A 19,515-nucleotide genomic window follows, 5' to 3' on the forward strand; every position below is an offset into this window, starting at 1 on the left:
AGGGTGGTGGAAAGCCCTGCATGCCACGCGTTCGAGCCAACAGCTCCCTACACTAACTATTACCCTTAACCTCAACAAGTTTTTGTGGAAGGGGACGAATACCGTGAACAATTGGTGGAAACCCTGCCATTGGAAGTTGAGAGGTTGCCTTAACACTCAGCACTCGGTCCGTCACAAAAGTCAATAAGAAGAAGTTGAAGAGAAAACGCCCGTACACACACAAAAACAAACACAAACAGAACAGAACACACCCAACACCCACAACCGTCATAACACAACCTCAACATTCACACCTTACACATAAACATTACAATAACGAAATATCCAATCAAACTGAGTTAAAACTGTTGCGACGGTGAGAGTTAACAAAAAAAATTTCCAAACCAAACCCAACAGCAAATTAATCCGCTAACGCTCACCATCGCACGATAGTTTTGCCAACCCTTCGAATTCGTTTCCTAATTCCTAGCTACTGCAAACGCAAAGAGTTCTAGCAACTGCGAACGCAGTGATTTCGAGAAACTGCGTACGCAATGATTAAGCTTTGCACGGAAAATGCAAACGCGTTCGTAGGACAGACAGACAGACACACAGCCACGGTGATTGTTAAACCCCTCTTAGGGGTAAAAACGAGCGAACAACTGAGACAAAAACGAAAAAGAGGGCAAAATTCAAGGTCGATGTATAGGTGGGTGTTGGGTGAAGTTAATACTTTGGCGTAAATGTTTAAAACAAAACACTGTCATTATCCGTTGTTCCAGTGACTAAAGAACCCCCCCTAGAGGTTATATTTCTTTATATATTTTTAAAGCTTTCTAACTAAATATTAGAAAATGAGGACCACCGTTGGTCTAAAGGGAACATAGAACACAGTTGAAGAGGTAAAAAAGACCATCAACATTTGGGGAAACTAAAATATATTTATTTATTAAGTCGCGCTAATCGAAAATTTTACGATGCAGCCGGACACGCGACTAATGTAATACCGTCATCTTTCTGTTAAAAATGGGTTTCACAGATAAAATATAGAAGCTAAAGTACCTATATATTTGGTGACCCCCCCGACCCCATTTTCTACATTTGTCACTCTTTCTTATCTCTCCTATAGATGACCAAAATTGTCTAGTTTCCGCACTTATTTAATGGTATATTTAAAGTCTGTCTTTTGTACTTTTTTCTCTAATTTGATTTTTTGAGGTACTTGGAACTAAGTTAGATATTTATTTTAATAAGAGGTTAGCCTATTAAATGAAAGATTGGAGATTATAATAGCAGATTGTTAAAAGAAGAAATCTGGTAATTGTTACGAGACCCTCTGTGAAAATAAAACAATCATATTATTTTCAGACTAAACTTCTTCTGAAATTATGGCTATTTGCTTCTGCCAACAGACTTGATGTGAAATCTACGGTTTGATTGGTAAGTGAATGCATTATGAATGTGAAATCTACGGTTTGATTGGAAATTGAATGAATAATTAATGTTAAATCTACGGTTTGATTGGAAATTTAATGCATAATGAATGTGAAATCTACGGTTTGATTGGAAAGTTAATGCATAATGAATGTGAAATCTAAGGTTTGATTGGAAATTGAATGCATAATTATTGTGAAATCTACGGTTTGATTGGAAATTGAATGCATAATAAATGTGAATCTACAGTTTGATTGGAAAGTAAATGCATTATGAATGTGAAATCTACGGTTTGATTGGAAATTGAATGCATTATGAATGTGAAATGAACGGTTTGATTGGAAATTGAATGCATTGTGAATGTGAAATCTACGGTTTGATTGGAAATTGAATGCATTATGGATGTGAAATCTACGCTTTGATTGGAAATTAAATGCATTATGGATGTGAAATCTACGCTTTGATTGGAAATTGAATGCATTATGAATGTGAAATCTACGCTTTGATTGGAAATTGAATGGAAAATGAATGTGAAATCTACGGTTTTATTGGAAATTGAATGCATAATGAATGTGAAATCTACGGTTTGATTGGAAATTGAATGAATAATTAATGTTAAATCTACGGTTTGATTGGAAATTGAATGAATTTTAAATGTTAAATCTACGGTGTGATTGTCAATTGAATGCATTATGGATGTGAAATCTACGGTTTGATTAGAAAGTTAATGCATAATGAATGTGAAATCTACGGTTTGATTGGAAATTGAATGCATTTTAAATGTGAAATCTACGGTTTGATTGGAAAGTAAATGCATTATGAATGTGAAATCTACGGTTTTATTGGAAATTGAATGCATTATGAATGTGAAATGAACGGTTTGATTGGAAATTGAATGCATTTTAAATGTGAAATCTACGGTTTGATCGGAAATTGAATGCATTTTTAATGTGAAATCTACGGTTTGATTGGAAATTGGATGTGAAATCTGCGGTTTGTTTGGAAATTGAATGCATTCACTGGCAGCTAGCTACCAGTTATTTGACCGTTAAATTTACGGTAATTGCTTAAAGTGGAAGCAAAACGAAAAGGCATAAAAGCGCGTCATGGCCTCCAGCGGAGAATAGACAAAAAACTAACCATGGAGACCACCCAGGGGTTCTACCCAGGCCTTATCCCTCTTATCTCAGCCGACCACGCAAAAACCAGATTTGATCTTTATAAATTCATATGTAAAAATGTAAGACTTAATAAAATATTAATATACTCTTTCGCTAAAGCTGAGTTTCTAATTTTCAGTGAAGCGTAACATGTATCGATGGTTCTGTGGTTGAACGCTCACCTGTCATGCAGGATGGCTCGGTATCGAATCCCTCTCGATACTATATTTGGTGGAAGCCCTGCCGTTTGGACGTTGCGACGTTTACCGTAACCCTCAGCACGCGGTCCGTTCCAAAAGTCAATAAACAGTAGAAGTTGGAGAGTGGTATTTCCAAAACCTTTAGCTTTGGAAACAAGCGAATTTCCCTTCACAGTGTGACACTTACATTTTACTCCGTTAGGCGGAGTAGTACATCCGGTAAATTTTCAATCGCGATTCATGGTTTGGCGGGAAAAGTGCTTTGAAACTACGAAGGTACGTGTTTTATTTTCATAGCCTAGACGAATACTTTTCAATAAACGTACATTAGAATGCCAATAAAATCTTCCCTTTTAATGTTATTTCTTGTTAAATGGTTAAGTATTTTCATAAGAATATGTATATACCTTTAAATGAACAGAATAAACAAAAGTTGTAGCTCTATTCACTTTCCAAGGTTGGCGATACCAGCGACACAGACTAACTTTCCAACTATTGCACATAGCAGGCACTAGAAGAATGAAGAAAGCTAAAAGGTCAAAGCAGGGTTCGATAAATTGATTAGGCTTGCATGTCTCTAAGCATAGTTTAACTAAGAATGTATTTATCTTTACTTCGGGATAATTACTATGTCTAGTCGATTTTTAGCGTGCTCCCAATCCACCTCACACTCTAGCAGTAAGCTCCTACACCTATAAATGCACGTCAGTGACGTTTTCCCATCCCTTACTCGTGGGACAGTGACGTCTCTCTCGTGGGACAGTCTTTCTCGTTAAATATAATTGAATAAATAATCAGAACAACCTTAACAAACCGACGCTTTCAAGGGTACTAATGCTGGCAGAAGTCCATTTCAAAACCAGCACGAAAATGCTCAAGTCGCGGAATGTAATCCGCAGTGAAAGCTGGGTTTTCAATTTCTTCATAAAACTCTTAATGTCTCACGGATTGTTATGTCGAGTCACTGGCGAAAAGATGAAGCCTCGCGGCTACGTGGTGTTCTTTCTAGTAAATTTTTACGTTATTCGCAAAATAGTATTGTTGATATATTTCAGTTTTAGCAAAGGACGAAACATGGAGAAATTTCTTCTAGAACTGACTAATTCCTTTAAGTTTCTTGGTGTTGCCTATTTGATCAACGAAACTTTTCGGAAAGGAAAAATTATCAAACTTTGTTTGAAAGTTCTTATCGGTAATCAATTGATCAAACACGATAATTTGGTTCGTTATAAATATTACCAAATGTTAATAATTATCGCTGCCTGTGCCGGAATGCTATTCAAAACTCTAGAAGTGTTTACGAGCGACTTTGAAATCGTAAAAAAATACATAACGCGTTTTCTGTTCAATTTGGAATTGTTAAAAAGGCTCGTTGTTCTCGGATACATCGCTGTGGCGTTCAGTAAATTTTTCTACTACTATATTATTTACATTTTGAGTACTTTAATCGAATCCCTAGTTCTGTTTGCGGTGCAGATTCAACGGCTCAAAGTGTCGAAACTGGCAGATGAATTAATTAACGTTAACAACGACTTAGTGTACATTAGTAAACAGCATACTAAGTTGATGGAAACCGTCCACGAGATAAACTCCACGTTTAAGTATTTGCTTTGCTTCTTCTTATTCAACTGGGCAGGAAATGTATACTTTACAATAGCGTTACTGAAATACCTGACAAAATACGGTTATATGCTGCTGTTAATGGGCTTGTTATATTCTATTAAACTGTCGCTTCAAATCGCGGTCATGTGTCTTATGAACAATTCGAATTCGACGTTGTTACGAGCGTATCATTTGAGATGCGCCAATGGTGGCAGAGAGACTAGATGTAGGCAGTGTGCGGCTGGAACGTTTCTGCAGAAAAAGCTGACCACTGGCGTTTTACATTTAACCGTTTTAAAATGCACCATTTTGAACAAGAGTTTTATGCACAGTTTGGCGGCGGCTGTGCTTTCGTACGTTACCTTCGTTTGGTTCAGATTTGAAGACGATGCAACTGAACAAAAGAATCTGTTCTCGACCGCTTATAATTTCACAAATAATTCTACAGGTTAGGATCAAAGAACCCTTCCTTTTCTTAAATCTGTTATTTCTTTCTCCATTAAACTATACCTACTAGTAGCGCAATCCTTTGAGTAGGAGGTCCCGGCAGCAAAACCTCGTCGGGCCAATGACCTTAAAAATAGGTTGGCCCGATTGGCGCGGACGGTTGGGTCACCCAACTGCCCCTGAAATGTTAGAGCGAACTATTTGCTAACCGTTGGCTTAGACGATTGGCTGACGTTGAATTAATAATGGACATACCAAAATATGCATCCATTTGTGTACCGAACGCCAACTATTATTTGTATGTGTAGATAATGTGGACTGTTTTGACGTTGGACCAACATTACAATTACTTGTGAAAAAACAGTAGGTCTGATAATATACTCCAACCAAAAATTAGCCCATATGTTCTAGTTAGCAAGCTGTTAAGTGTTTCAAACAAACAGATAACATTTTCTGTGTACGATCTATATTTATTATATCTCTTCCCAACTAACCTAAGTAAATGAATGTGAGGAACGTACACCACGAAATTTAAATTTAAATTGATTTATTATAATAAATTATTTGTATCCGTTTTAACGAATTGACATCAGAAAATAAGTTTTTAAAAGCAATTTAAAAATCGCTCATGAAATCTTAAACTAGAAACATTTTTCTGCGTTTGAAACAATTTATCGTAAAACAGTGGGCCATGAATCGACAAAAAAATTCGATTCATGGCCAAATATTTAAAAGAGCGTAATATAAGCAGTATACACTAACTGGTGGTTGGGGTTTCATATGCGCCAACGGTGGTATATGTTTAGATCTACGATCTTTTTAAAAGTAAAAGTAAGGTTGGTCCAACGTCTAAGACAGTCAGGTCAACGGTACGTACGGACGGCGGTATTATGTTGGTTGAATCATTATATCAACCTAACTGTGTGAAAGACTATTTTCTGGATCGTCGGCCAGAATGACATCTGACCCAACAGGTCGACAATTTTCCGACTGGTAGGGTGACGGTTTTGTACTGCTGAGGTACCAACTGCCACAACCCTAACAAACATTTTAACATATTCTAACAATAAATGGACCGATTCGTTCACACTAATATTTCTGTAAGAAAGTTAAAGTTTTTGAAATCGTTATTCAGCACATACGACCTCTTAAAATTATGCTACGAAATGAATAACATAAAATTCAGTTTCGATAATATAAATAAATAAAGAAACTTCAAATTTGGTCACGAATTCATGTTTAAAAAATAAACGGTTCATTCGAATTAGTTGAAATTTTCACAAAGTGTGTATTTTGTTAAACTACAGAGGTTTATTGAATCTTTAAAAAATATTTTTTAAATAAATAATTTTTTTGAGTTTCTAAGATTTTAAACTTGTACTTCACGTGAAAAATAAAAAGGAAAAGATTATACATTAAATTTTATAATTTTGATACCCTTTTTATAATTTAAGCATAATCGTTTTTAAATTATATTGATGACAAACGTACTGAAGCAATGGAGGAATATAGACCCGTGACTGACTAGCCATTTTAAATGATTGGAACACTTATCATTGTCAAAATCCAATATCCTAAGACAGCATGGAGCACTAGAGTTGTGCAAAAACAATTTTTTGCGGATCGCCTTTGCCATATTTCCGTTAACTGATCAAATGCCAAATAGTATTTCGAACACCAAAATATTTGACATATTAGTTTTTAAAAAATCGGTTAAAAAACTAAATAGTTTGCGAATTTGTATAAAAATTAAAATAAAGAAAAAGTATTTATTGAAGAACATATAACTGTACTTAAAAAGTAACTTTAATAATTTTTAATTTAAAACATTTAGTTTTCTTCAGATTGCCATTTGAGTCTAACCTCTTCTTGACGCCTTGACTCTTGAGCTCTTTAATTTCCTAAGCAAACAATTTTGTTACTTCATTCCGACTTTAAACCACGTTTCGGAGTCAGGTAACAATCACTTTTATTAGTCGGTATAGACTAAAGGGTTACGTTTTGATATTGGGCTGACTGTGGAATGACGTCGTTTTGGAAGAATGTCGACCTTTAAACGTCGGCTAACACTGACTCCCCTAAGACATTTCTACTGTAAAGCCGAAGATCAGCCGACTATCGGCCGGCCAAGCCATTTGAGTGTTTCGGTCGACTTCTGTCCGACTCCAAAGTGCTACAATTAATAACAAAAAAGATTGTTTCTCGAAATATAATAGCAACAAATTTAAAGGTTCTAGATATTTTTGACAATGAATACTTAGTTGAGAACTTTTCGTTTTGTGCTACTGAATTTCGTTAATCTTCAAAATTAATATTAATAATTGTTATGTCCTTTTTCGAGTCGGCAAGTGGTCCAAAATGTAAGGTTGCGATATCGACTTAAAAGGATAAAAACGTACTTACGCGGAATTATCTCAGGCACGTTTAAGATTTTCAGAGTCTGCATTTAGACCAGGACCCAAAAGCGATTTTTCGACTCTTTGCGCTATAGGGATAATTATTAGCAGGTTACAGTGGCGTAAAATACCACCACCCTCCGACGCCATTTAATTGGTCACCTGGTGCGTTGGGTATGAGCCTAGCTGATTATTATTATTTGTCAATTATTAAGTTAATTGCTAAAGGGTTATTTCCTTCTTAATTCTATGGTATAAGAACAAGTCACGAACTCGTCCCAGCAGTTGATCGCCGTTAGATCTATCGTTGAACATCACAAACGACGCTGGATTTGGGATAAAATCATTATTTTTTGTATATTTTATATAATAATAAAAGTTTTTATAGTGTACTGCAAAACGTTGGTTTCAATGAAAATTGTGAAATCATTATTATTTAAAATTGCCATTTAATAATTGAAATGAATAAAACATTTTCAATTAAAACACTTATTTAATTTTTTTTTACAAACATCCTTGTATTTTAGATAAAAGTATACCGACGAGAAACGTCATTGATTAAGTAATAATACAACAAGATGGCCCAGGCCATAATATTAGCCTCATCCCCATCTCTTTTACCAGCGGATCAATTTTTAAATGTTTAAGTTACACGTCGCGGGTTTGGTAAATTATATTTTTCTAGAAATTCAAAATCATTAGGACTGAAATATAATCTATATTCAAATTAGATATTTGTTTTCGATTGAAATGGCCGTTTATCACACCAGACATTTCTCATATTTCATATGATAACCAAGTACTCCTACAAAACCTTTAAGCCTCAGTACTGTAAATTTACAATGTCATATCTCAAAGGAAAATCAATAAATGCTCATTGTTTTCGGATGGTGGAGTGACGGAGTGGTGGGCACTTTTTCCTCGCTGCAAGAGGAGCCGGGTTCGATCCTCTTTCCATAAAAATTGGAGAGTTTAAGAGAATTGTGACTATAGGGAGCTGTCGGCTCGCGTGGCATGAAGGGCTTGCCCCCACCCTCCTACGCATTGTAACACGGCCACCTGTTTAAAAGCATTAAAAGTCGCCAGATGACTTGGGCCTAAGGTGGTACCTAGGGTATTAGTATAGCCTTATAAGTGCATTTTCAGTCGAGGGACAAAAAACCCCTTCGATTATTAAAATTGACGTAGCAACCAATGCGAATATTTAATAAATTTGTAAGACACATTCGTTCTGCTTAGCAGACTAAAATCCCAAAGTTTGAGAGCATCTTTTGTTGGCCATTGGGTGTCTTTGCTCAAATTGAAAAAAGGTAACTGAAGTTGTGTGAAAACCATAACTTGGTCCTATTGTAACATCAGAAGCTATCTAAAATTGCATTTATTCTTTGTGTAGCTCCTCGAAGTGAAAACGCCCTACCAAATGCTTTGATACAATTATCTTTTCCGCTGTTTTGACTCCTGACCAATCACGCTTATAGAAACTAACTATGTTACTATTTATTTTCAAATTTAACTAAAACAACAAATTGTTACTCCGCGGCGCTGCATTTTCTACCCTTAGTTAGTTCTTTGGCTATACACGGTGCATATTCACAGGGCATCAGCTTCACAGTGCAATGATAATCGTATTCAAACATTCGTCACCATTGATTGTTTTTCTTTGAAGTTTTATACAATTTTTTGGAGCTTATTTACACATTTAACAGGTAAGCCAAAATATTTAACTTGGTTGTACAATATACTTTTTTGTATAGTTCAGAAATTAAATTAGGCTGCCGTTTACAAACTGGCGGAGTTAATGTACTAATTAATTTTTAATTATTGATACTTAAAATTTTATTTGAAGCTATAATGTATTGTTATTACATGATTGATATTTAATTTCATATTGTGTTTTTTACGTTACATTATAATTATGATTGCTGTTTTGTTATTTTATTACGTTATAATATATTGTATTGAAATTTTATATTATTTAAAAACGTTATAATTATATAGAAATTTTTATAATTTTTATCACACTACGATAGAGATACCGTAACACATGATAAGTCAATCAATTAGAAATATAATCTTCTCGTCGGCATGGTTAACATTTGTGAGTTCGGGGCCCCAGAAGTGATTTTTTGCCATTTTCCCCCTGAAATTTCCATACCTTTTTTTAAGTAAGAGCTACGTGGTTAATTATTGTATTTTGTAGTTAGTACTGATTATTTCTGAACTATATTTCTGGTTTCATTGAGAAATTTTAATTTTAAGCGAGAGTTCTCACCAATTCGCGGGACCCCACAACTCGCGTTCGCACTTTGGTCATATTTCCAAAACCTGTTAACTCAAAAAATCTAGTTGGTCTTAAAATTAATTAAATTTGACGTGTTCATGTTTCGCTACTTCATTTCCAAAACCAGGTAACCTCAAAACAATTTTTTTCGATAAAATTGGTCTTCAGTTTATTAAGTTAAGAAGATTTCATTAGTGACTTAAATGTTTATGAGAGGTTCGATGCAATAAGTTGTAATTCAATCAGAATTAGCTTATCTTCCTTATGACCAAACTAGGTTTTAGTATAGTTTGCAAGGTTAGTTTATATATACAAAGGTCAGAGCTCAAGGCCTCTTGGGGTGTTAACTACTCTAACGAGATATATTAAAGCAGATGTCTCGGACATTTCGGTACCCACAATCTCCCCGATGAATTAAATATTAGAAATATTAACATTATATTTGATTTTTTTCAATCGTACATGTAACTGAATGAGGCTAAGAATTTTCCCGAAAATGAATTTTTCAAGTTGTGTGGTTTTGAAAATAAGGTAGCGAAAGGCCAACACGTTAGTTTAAATTAATTTTTAGACAAACCGATAATTTAGAGTTACCTGTTTTTCTAAATAAGGTAGCGAAATGAAATGTTTGGGCGTTAGATGGCGACAGTATTAATTTGTACGAAATTCAAATATTCCAATAGAGCGTATTTCTTAATGCAACTGAAAACGTAGTTCAGAAATGATCACTAGTAACTAAAAATACAATTTTCAATCAAATCGATCTTAATTTAATAAAAGGATGTAGAGTTTAACGCTAAAAACGCCAAAAACCACCAAAATGGGAAAATTAGTAATTCTTCGGCTCATATTTCAAAACTTTGCTTTCGTTTGACGTATCACAGACCCTTCCAAACTTGATTTTAGTACAATACAGCGCTTGGAGGTTGTGTTAAAATCTCGAACTTAGAGACAATTATAATTCATTTCCCAAAACAGTTGAAAACTTCGAAGGAAATTTAACTGAAACCACGAAATTCATCGTTCGTAAATTTAATTTATGGTTTTTTCATCAGAATAAAATATGGAAATAAATCGGCCACAATCTTGAAGCCGGGTTTTCACGAACGCATGTAGCGTATTAAATTTGGCTTGAGCAAGAAATATTTTACAATCATTTCGATTCCTAGATCGCTTGAACTTTAGCTTGTAGTTTGCGACTTTGCGCTGGCGAAACTGGATTGGTACAAGTTTCTAGCTTCGATCAAATGCTACTAGATATTTCCACGCTCAAGCCAAATTTCGCGCGTCGGGTCTACCTACCTGACTGCAGTCAGGCAATGGGGAACTATTTTGAATTCGTATTGCAAAACCTCAATTCCAGATGTCACCATGGGTCCCGCGTAATGTTTATCACCACAAGATTATTAAAAAAGTTTAAAAAAAGTCAATTTTTAAATCTCTGAAGCCGAAACGAAACGAGCCACGCTCAAATCACTTCGTGAAAACACAAATCTATTGGCTTTTGGCGGTTAGCGCGAAATGCTGAAATAAAATTAAATTAATGCAAAAATAAATATCACAAACTATTAAACTTCAATTTACAAGCGTCCGTGGAAGCGGAACTTAAATAATTTATCGGTAAATCAAATTAATTATGTCAGCGACAGAGACGCAGTTGGTGTTCATTCGGTGTCCACCGACTTTATCCATCAGTTCTCCCGATTTCTCAACGCGCGCCTTTCTGTTTTAAATTTTAGAGCCGCCACCTGACTCTAAGCCCCTAAACTTTAGTCGCAGCACCGCTGTAGCTTTTATAATAAATATCAGGAATCCATACCTCTACTTGGAATGCTTATCGCGGCAGATTTTCGTCTCGATGTGGCTGACCTTTTTTTTTGACGTCACTCAGTAGCGTAGCCAGGATTTTGTTTCGAGGGGGGGACACACACCTTTGAAAAAAAAAGTAAAAAAATAAAAATATTTGTACGTACGACCATACGTTTCGGGGGGGGCTGTGCCCCCTGTACCCCCCCCCCCTGGCTACGCCACTGACGTCACTATCTACACTTAACAAATCACTACGTGAGAGGGGAGCGTGCACAGAGGGGATTTTTCTCTCGTAGGCGGAGCCATAGCCGTCAGACTGATCTATCCATACGCGATATGGCAGGATAAACCTTCCAAGTAGAGGTATGGCTTCCTGTTAATATTTAATAGTGATTTAAACGCTGTGGATTTTACGGTTGTTTCACAATGATATTTTATTTGGCTAACTAGGTTTGTGTAATTGAAATATCACATCAACGGTTTGCCGTAGAGAGCTTTTAATTATACTTCATAAATATGAAACGACCAAAAGTTCCAAAATTCAAGTTCCAATGGCGTAGCACCCATCTCTAAAAACGAATCCAAATTGACATTTAGCGATTTTTCCCAAGCAAAAACTATTGCACGTGATATATATTTGTAAAATGATAACTATGCAATTGGTTTCATTGTTGTTATGTTTTCCAGTGCAAAAATTCCAACGGTTAAAAACTTATCTAACTGAGTGTACAATTAATTTAAGGGTAGCATTTAGAGTTTACAAAAAGAAAATTAAGTTGAGTAGTTGACCAGACTTATGTTCAAAGAAAACGAACAAGTTAATTGAAAGGCGGATGCGAAACGCTTCCGGCAATTAGTGTACACACTGGCGGAAATGATTTCGGCAATCGCTCTCTAATCATTTTTATTAGTATTCTCGAATATAATCTGCGTAATCCTATTAATCTCACTGTTATCGCTGTCAATATTTATTATTCCTTGTAAGCGTTTCGTTAAAGCAGTCCAATATTCCGTATACGGAGATATTGGACCACACCCGAGCTACTATAGTAGCTCTGGTGTGGTTCTAATCGCCATTATCTTCGTAAAATGTAATCACTGATTATTTAAAGTTATTACCTCTTCGTTTGTGTTAACTGTTAAGTGTTAATGTGTTTTAATTTTTTTCTACCCACGTAAACATTCCAAAATGTTGCATACAAATATGCAATTTTGTATTAATATCTAGATGTTTAATCCGGTTTCCTTCATTTCTTCTGATCGTTGCTCAAAACAGAATACTTTTCTTTCAAATGAGAGCTCCATCAGAAACGAAAGTGTAGAGTACATAATGACAGTAAAGAATTTCACTCTTAATTGCTAGAAAATATCATGATCTATAATTATTAAAGTAGATCTTACGTTACTAGTAGTTCATGGTAAATTCAAATCCAACAGCTTCCGGGTGACAAAAAAGGGGAACATATAATAACAACAACAACAACGGTATAATAATCAGCTAGGCTAATACCCAAAGCACCACCTTACGCCTAAGTCATCATGAGACTTTTGAACAGTTAGTTACCACGTTCAACACTTCACGGCTCCAATAGTCACTGAGGTCGTTTTACCTTTTTCACGGATGTTTCATAATAGTTTAATGTAAGTTAAATAATGTGTGAGATTTATATATTACAAATGTCACTACAGATAATATCGGGATAACCCTTAAATTTTAACCTTTGGGTTGTCTGCTGCAATTGAATCCGAATACAGCTGACGCGATTAATTTCTGGTCGTCGGGGCTAGTGGCGTATTCCTGTAAAAGGCTGTAATCCCGCTTCTAGGCGGTTGAAAATGTGGACGGCCCTGCGAGGACGACCACCGTTTCCCCAAAATGCGGTAGTTATACCTCCGCCACCGGTGTCCGTCCCTATCCACAAGTATCTCCCCGTTGGCATGGTCTTCCCACAGATCCCATCCCTGTTTATCCAGTTCAACGCGAGGACTGAGTTGTCCCGCATGTCCTAATCTCAAAATAAACGAAATGTGAAATATTTTGAAGACTTGGTTTGCTTTTAAACAAAAGAAATATTGTTATTTTATAAAATTGAAACCGATTTAGGGATAACGATTTACTTGTATCCCGTTAACTTAGTTTTTAATACTGACTAGCTTATATTTTGAAAAACGTTTACATTCAACTACATGTACAGTATGTAGCTAGAATGAAAGCGGCCACATTTCTTCCGTTTCTACGGTCACTGAAATCGGAAAACTCTTTTTCCCCGTTTTGCCAGCATTTTCCCGTGGTACCGACTTCTCTCACAAGGGGGCGCCTATACATAAGGTCGCCACTTTTATATTACTTCTATTGTGGTGTTTTACTTTAGTTTTATTATTTTTATTACGCTTTCAGTAAACATTTCACATGTGGAAAAAAGGGAACTGATACAACACTTATTTAATACAAAATAATAAATATATGGCTATGTCGAATGAATGCCAGGAAAACGGTGAAATATAAATCTTTAAATTTTTTATCTATTATATTTGAGTAGTATAACTCAAAATGTCAATTAATCTAAAAGTATTCGTTAAATCCTTTACTTTACTTCCTCAAAGCCCGTCTTAATGGACAACGCTACTTGGCGCTTTTGCAAAACGAAATAGCAGACGCTTTTGAAGATGTGGTACCAACATGACGGCGCAAAACTTCACGTACCTAGATGTGTAGTGGAGCATCTTAACAACGAGTTCCCTCAGCGTTGGGGTGGGAGGAACGGTCACGTTCAATGGCATGCGAAGTCTCCGGCCCTAACTCCGATGGACTTTTTCTTGTGGGGGTTCATCAAAGCACAAGTTCACGTGACGCCCGTTGAGCACATCGAAGATTTGCGTCACCGAATTATTGCAGTCTTCGAATATAATCAGACGCTCGTTTCAAAACATGCTTCAATGTGCCCAAACTTGTATCGCGGCAAACTTGTAAAATTCTTATGTTTATTGTAATAAAATGTTCAATTAAATTTTAGCCAAAGCAGGGTTTGAGCCGCTAGGTGGCGCAGCAATAAATCAAGGCACTATTAAAAATAATGACTTAATATTAATCAGCCCAAAAAACAAATTAATCAGCCCAAAAAAACCAATGAATTTGAAAAACAATTAGTACACCCAAATAAATGATACGTCTAACCAAACTAAAGAAATTAAACTTACCAAATAAAAAGTAAAAGCAAAAATTTTATTTCATCGTAATAACAGTGCTTTAGTTGCATTAGCTGGTCGACCCCTCTTCCGCTTTTGTCCAATAGGTATATTTTTGGCCTCAATTGGAACGTCTAAGAATTTGTTCACGTATGCTACAGCTACGATATGTTTACATATAAATTCTTTCAGATATACGACACAAGTACAAGAAGCCTCTTTCCAGTTATCTTCGGTGATAGTTACTAAATATAAAACGGTCTGATATTTCACAAACGAGTCAAAATTTCTGAAGTTTAGATTTTCACGTTGACGTAAATATTTATTTATTTCAGTTTCTTTTAATTTTGAGCTACTTGAATTGCGAAAAACATATAATTTACCGTAATTGTCCACGGATCTGTACTTAATTGTAGGACCAGACTTCAGTTACGTATACGAATGCGTAAGTATCTTGAGAGAACATGTTGGAGTTTCGGCAAAGAACTTCGAATTTAAAGAACCCTGATTTCTTTCAACCGACTAATCCCCGATTATGGTTTTTGCTGCTAGAAAAAATTCTCCCAAAAGGAGTCGCCTACCTACAGTAGATCGCTAGATGAGTCAGAAAAATAGCGAACAGTTTGAGACATCTTAACATGTACACTGCGACTTTCTAAATGAAATTTGACTTTTATATTTTTGGTAGGTTTCATTTATTTTTTATGGTCATCGTAAATATTTGTTTGGCTACTTTCATTGTTTTTTAATGTCACTGCTTTTTTTGGGCAATCTAATTTGTTTTTTGGGTGACTTAAATGTAAGCCAAAAATAATCCATATAACTAAATATAAATTAACATGCTCTACCATTTTGGTCTTAAATTAGAATAGTTTATCTAAAGGCCGCCGTAGGACGAACTTCCGCTATAGGTGGCGCTGCTTTATTTCAACTCACCATTACTTATAGTACACCGTTCAATAGGCAATGACTCGCTCTATAAAAGTATTAGACTTAAGTTACGTCTATAATTGCGAAAATCCTAAAACAATTAAGATGGCGGTCACATTTAAGGGGATTCTGACCATTTTACAGAGTAGCAACAAACAAATTCTTCGAGCAAAACTACCCTAAAATTAGATTAAAAACTAGAGTTGGTGTAGTTGGTCAGTAACCTTCATTTTCGCCCTGACTAAAGACATGGACGAACTACTGAAGGACCCTCCTCTGTTTGCTTTCTACAACACTACCGCCGTCTACCGGCAAAGTATGGCTCGTGTTTTGGGTCATTTTTTCTTCGTGCATTACTGGAGGAAGGGAGGTCACGTGAGCAATACAAATTTATTGGCAAGATTATTGGAAACGAACCATTGCACTTAAGCCGGGAGTAGTGGCTCACTCCTGTATTCCCAGGCGTTCGGGAGGCGGAGTTTGTGGATGGCCGTGTGAGGACGACCACCAATCCCCCAACGGGTGGTCGGAATACTTCCGCCGCGGGTGTCCCCACTCCGGTCTCCACGTATCCTCCCGTTGGCGTGGCCTGAATTAAAAGCTTCAAATGTCGCTTGATGACTTAATCCTAAGATGTTGCCTTGGCTATTAGCCTAGCTGATTATTATTATTATTATTATATCTCGCCCTGATTAATCAGATGGGATTTTCGCCGGGCTCACGGTCTTCTCAGACTCAATCAGCCCTTATTTCTTCCTTATTTGAATAAAACAAAATAACCATTGCACGTTATTATCACTGAAAATCTTTATCGAAAACGTCAAGAGGTTAGATCGTTCGACACGCGGTTTAAAAATGCCCTGATTCAAAGGAACTAATATTCTTATCTCTGCGCGAAAGATAGTAGTTCGAGACAGCATCGAGCACTGAACAGTTGTCTTCTGGCACCTCATTGTCAATCCAGTTTGAGTGTAAAAAATCGCGGAGTTTCTATTTAGGCGTTAAATTGTTGGTAATCTTCTTCTGGTATAAAGTAGGATTATTAAAACTTAAACTAATAAATTTAAATATTCCTTGTTAAGGAAATATTATCGTTTATTATTTGGCCGTACAATGCCAGTTAATAATAAGGATTCTAAGAAAATGTCTGCCTGGGAAAGACGAATCAGATATTCCAAGATGATGTAAGTCACCTAATTGATGTTCTTTGCTCGCACTATTTTATTTGAACGGATGCCACTGGGGAAACGGATCGGGGGGTTTGCCATGCTAAATGTTTTCGGGGAATAACATCAGAAGATAAATTTAATTTTATCTCTCTGAAACATGGTTTTTATTGTAATTCTAAAATTAGTTTTATGTAAGGGGAAACACTAGGAATATTCCGTACAATAAAATCCGCTTGAAACCAATAATTTTTATCTTCCCGCCGTAAAGGGTTTTCTGTATGACAATTTTTCGATCATAGGATATTAATATGCTGAGTAGTGGCAATCAACAAATTTTAATTATTTCTGAACTTCACCGCAAGAAGTGTAAATTTAAATGAGTTTTAACATGTTAAAAAGTGTCCAAAGCTTGAAGGGATGTGAGAACCTATTTTTTTTGGGGAAATAAACATCGGAAACCATATGATTTAAAACCCTGTAAATGAATTTTTTTTTAAATAATTAGAGCTCTAAATGGGAAAGGAACACTGAACAATTTAAAAAAAACTAAATATTTAATAAAATAAAACAACCAAATTCGTTTAAAATAAGCCATTCTCCTAAAAAATTCATTTGCCTTGTTAAGATTTATTTCACAAAAACCATGTATGATAAATAATTCTGTAAACATATTTTTCTAATCACAGCATTCGGAATACGTTATCGGTGTACAGATTAATGTAAAATAGTTACTCTCTCGCGTTGTAGAAACTAGGTATTGATTCTCATAGGTAATTTTCTCTATTCTAGTGTTCAAAGGGCTCAGAATCGACCTACCGGAAAAATTGAAACCGCAATCATTCCGACCATCTTTGTCACTAAACCGTCTGAAAATCCCGTCCATTCAGCTTTTGGGCCGGAAGCGGCGAAAATATTTTTAAAAGTTCCAAAATCATTTAGTTTTTTGACGAAGGTTCCAGAGGGTCAACCTTTCAAGTAAGTATAGGTTCGATAGGGCCGGCGCTACCACTAGGCAAATAAACAAACCAGGTGTTTCGCTAAACAAATTTAATATGTTTGTGGCGAAGCAATTTTGAGAAATCTTTACAAAAATAATTTCTTTCGCCTTGGTTGTTTATTTAAGGGTCATTATTCAATAAATATATTTTATGGTAATTTCAGATTTGAAGCAACGCGTACAACTTGTAAAGACCGCTTTGGCAAACAAGCAAATATAAATAAATTCTCTGAAAGTGACAACATCTTTTCGTTTAAACCAACCAAATTCAATGGAACCTCACTCGTGAACGCTGGCCATAGAAACGACTCCACAATCGAGCAGAGCAAAAGCGAGAGGATTATCCTCAAGGCCAAGAAGGTGGGATGTTTTCGCACCGCCTTGGGTCAGATTGAAAAACCCATTTTACCAGTTAAGTACATTCCCAAGTACAAAGAAACCAACCAGACGAAAAAAACTGCTGAAATAAAATTTAAAGTAAGTAATTATGGTTTATAATTCGATGCTTTAAAAAATAACCAAATGGAAGTTGTTATATTTCAGTTTGAAGGTTAGGCATTCTGTTTAAAAACTGTAGAATTACTTCATTTATTGGCTATTGAATCTTTCCAATTAATCGAAATGATTGAAATCCAAGAAATTGGTTGCTATTGCGAGTTCGAAATCCTTTTCAATATTTCATTTTTCTCAATCGCGTCTAACGTCGGTAAAGTTATATGATATACAGGCCGTTTAAAGTTGAATACATTTTATCTCCGCCTTTCAATATACCGGTTAAGTCAGGGCCAAAATTGGCGAGAAAACTTGTAAAGAAAACTTATAGAAGGTGCAGGCTGTACACGCAAAGTATGTCTACAATCCTATAAGTTCCCTCTACACGTTTTAGTGCGCTGGCTTAACGTGTTTAATATTTACCAAAAACGAAATATTAGAAATGCATCCTTCCGGTTTAAGCCTCTTCTTTCTAGTTACAGAGGGGAAAGAGGCATTTTTTTCCGATGCTGTAGTAGTCGTTGTGGTTGTTGGTGGTGTAAGTGAATCAGTGCCGCACTAGCTCTCTTGCTAACCCGCTTAACATTTAATTCTGTTTAAAGGCCCGTGATAGAGATTTAATTGGGGTGTCTTAATATCGGTATTATCTCCCTCTATCCCGGCCATGCCAGTTTAGTATTGTTATAATAATAGAAGGGGTTTTTTAGTCCCACGGCTGAAAAAGCACTTATAAGGCTCCGTTAAAAATTTACAGTAATTGCTTTTCCTTTGAGATATGCCATTGTAAATTTAAAGGTTCTCTCGGAGAACTTGGTTATCATTTGAAATAAGAGAAATGTCTGGTGTGATTAACGGCCATTTCAAACAAAACAAATATCTTATTTGAACAAAGATTTTATTTCAGTCAAAACGAATTTGAATTTCTATAAATAGATATTTTACCAACCCCGCGACATAGAACTTAAACATTTAAAAATTGTACCCCTGGGAAAAGGGCTAGGTGTGGATGAAGCTAATATTATGGCCTGGGCCATCTTGTTGTTTTGTTGTTTAATCAATGACGTTTCTCGTGGGTATACTTTTATCTAAAAAAACACCTTTAAATTTGAAAATATCAATCGGGATAAGCTCCTGAGTGGCGAGAAATTACACTTCGGTAAAATCAAATTTATTTTGCACGAGAATACCACGTGGTTTAAACAGGTCAAATGCCAACTTCGCTTTTTGAATTTGGTTAAAATGTTTTTCTTCAGAAAAGGCGCCGTTCCGTCCAGGATGCTTGCACTCGAGAGAAGCCGAAAAGGAAGCCTTTCAGAGTTTGACTTTTCTTCAATTGGTTCTTTTAAAAAGATATTTTAAATAAGTGTTTTAATTTCAAATATTTTATTCATTTCATTTATTAAATGGCAATTTTAAATAAATATTTTCCCAAA

At 35.7% G+C, this 19,515-nt stretch overlaps 1 protein-coding gene across 1 annotated transcript; it reads left to right on the forward strand.

Moving 5' to 3' along the window:
• Positions 1-16,506: 16,506 nt before the first annotated feature.
• Positions 16,507-19,515, forward strand: LOC149962930 (uncharacterized). The gene is made up of 4 exons (XM_090170401.1): positions 16,507-16,608; positions 17,383-17,568; positions 17,755-18,067; positions 19,336-19,515. The coding sequence occupies exons 1-4, from the start codon at positions 16,538-16,540 to the stop codon at positions 19,402-19,404; spliced, it is 639 nt and encodes a 212-aa protein (XP_090026527.1). The 5' UTR covers positions 16,507-16,537; the 3' UTR covers positions 19,405-19,515.

The sequence above is a fragment of the Leiobunum rupestre genome, chromosome 1, assembly GCF_980474605.1.
Source record: "Leiobunum rupestre chromosome 1, qqLeiRupe1.1.hap1, whole genome shotgun sequence".
In the NCBI taxonomy this organism is placed as follows: Eukaryota; Metazoa; Arthropoda; class Arachnida; order Opiliones; family Sclerosomatidae; genus Leiobunum; species Leiobunum rupestre.

Bases quoted from the DNA above. Each gene is read 5' to 3' on its own strand.
- LOC149962930 (XM_090170401.1), top strand. From the start codon at position 16,538: ATGCCAGTTAATAATAAGGATTCTAAGAAAATGTCTGCCTGGGAAAGA. The intron at 16,609-17,382 runs GTAAGTCACCTA...TCTCTATTCTAG, and splicing joins ATCAGATATTCCAAGATGAT to TGTTCAAAGGGCTCAGAATC. The intron at 17,569-17,754 runs GTAAGTATAGGT...TGGTAATTTCAG, and splicing joins CCAGAGGGTCAACCTTTCAA to ATTTGAAGCAACGCGTACAA.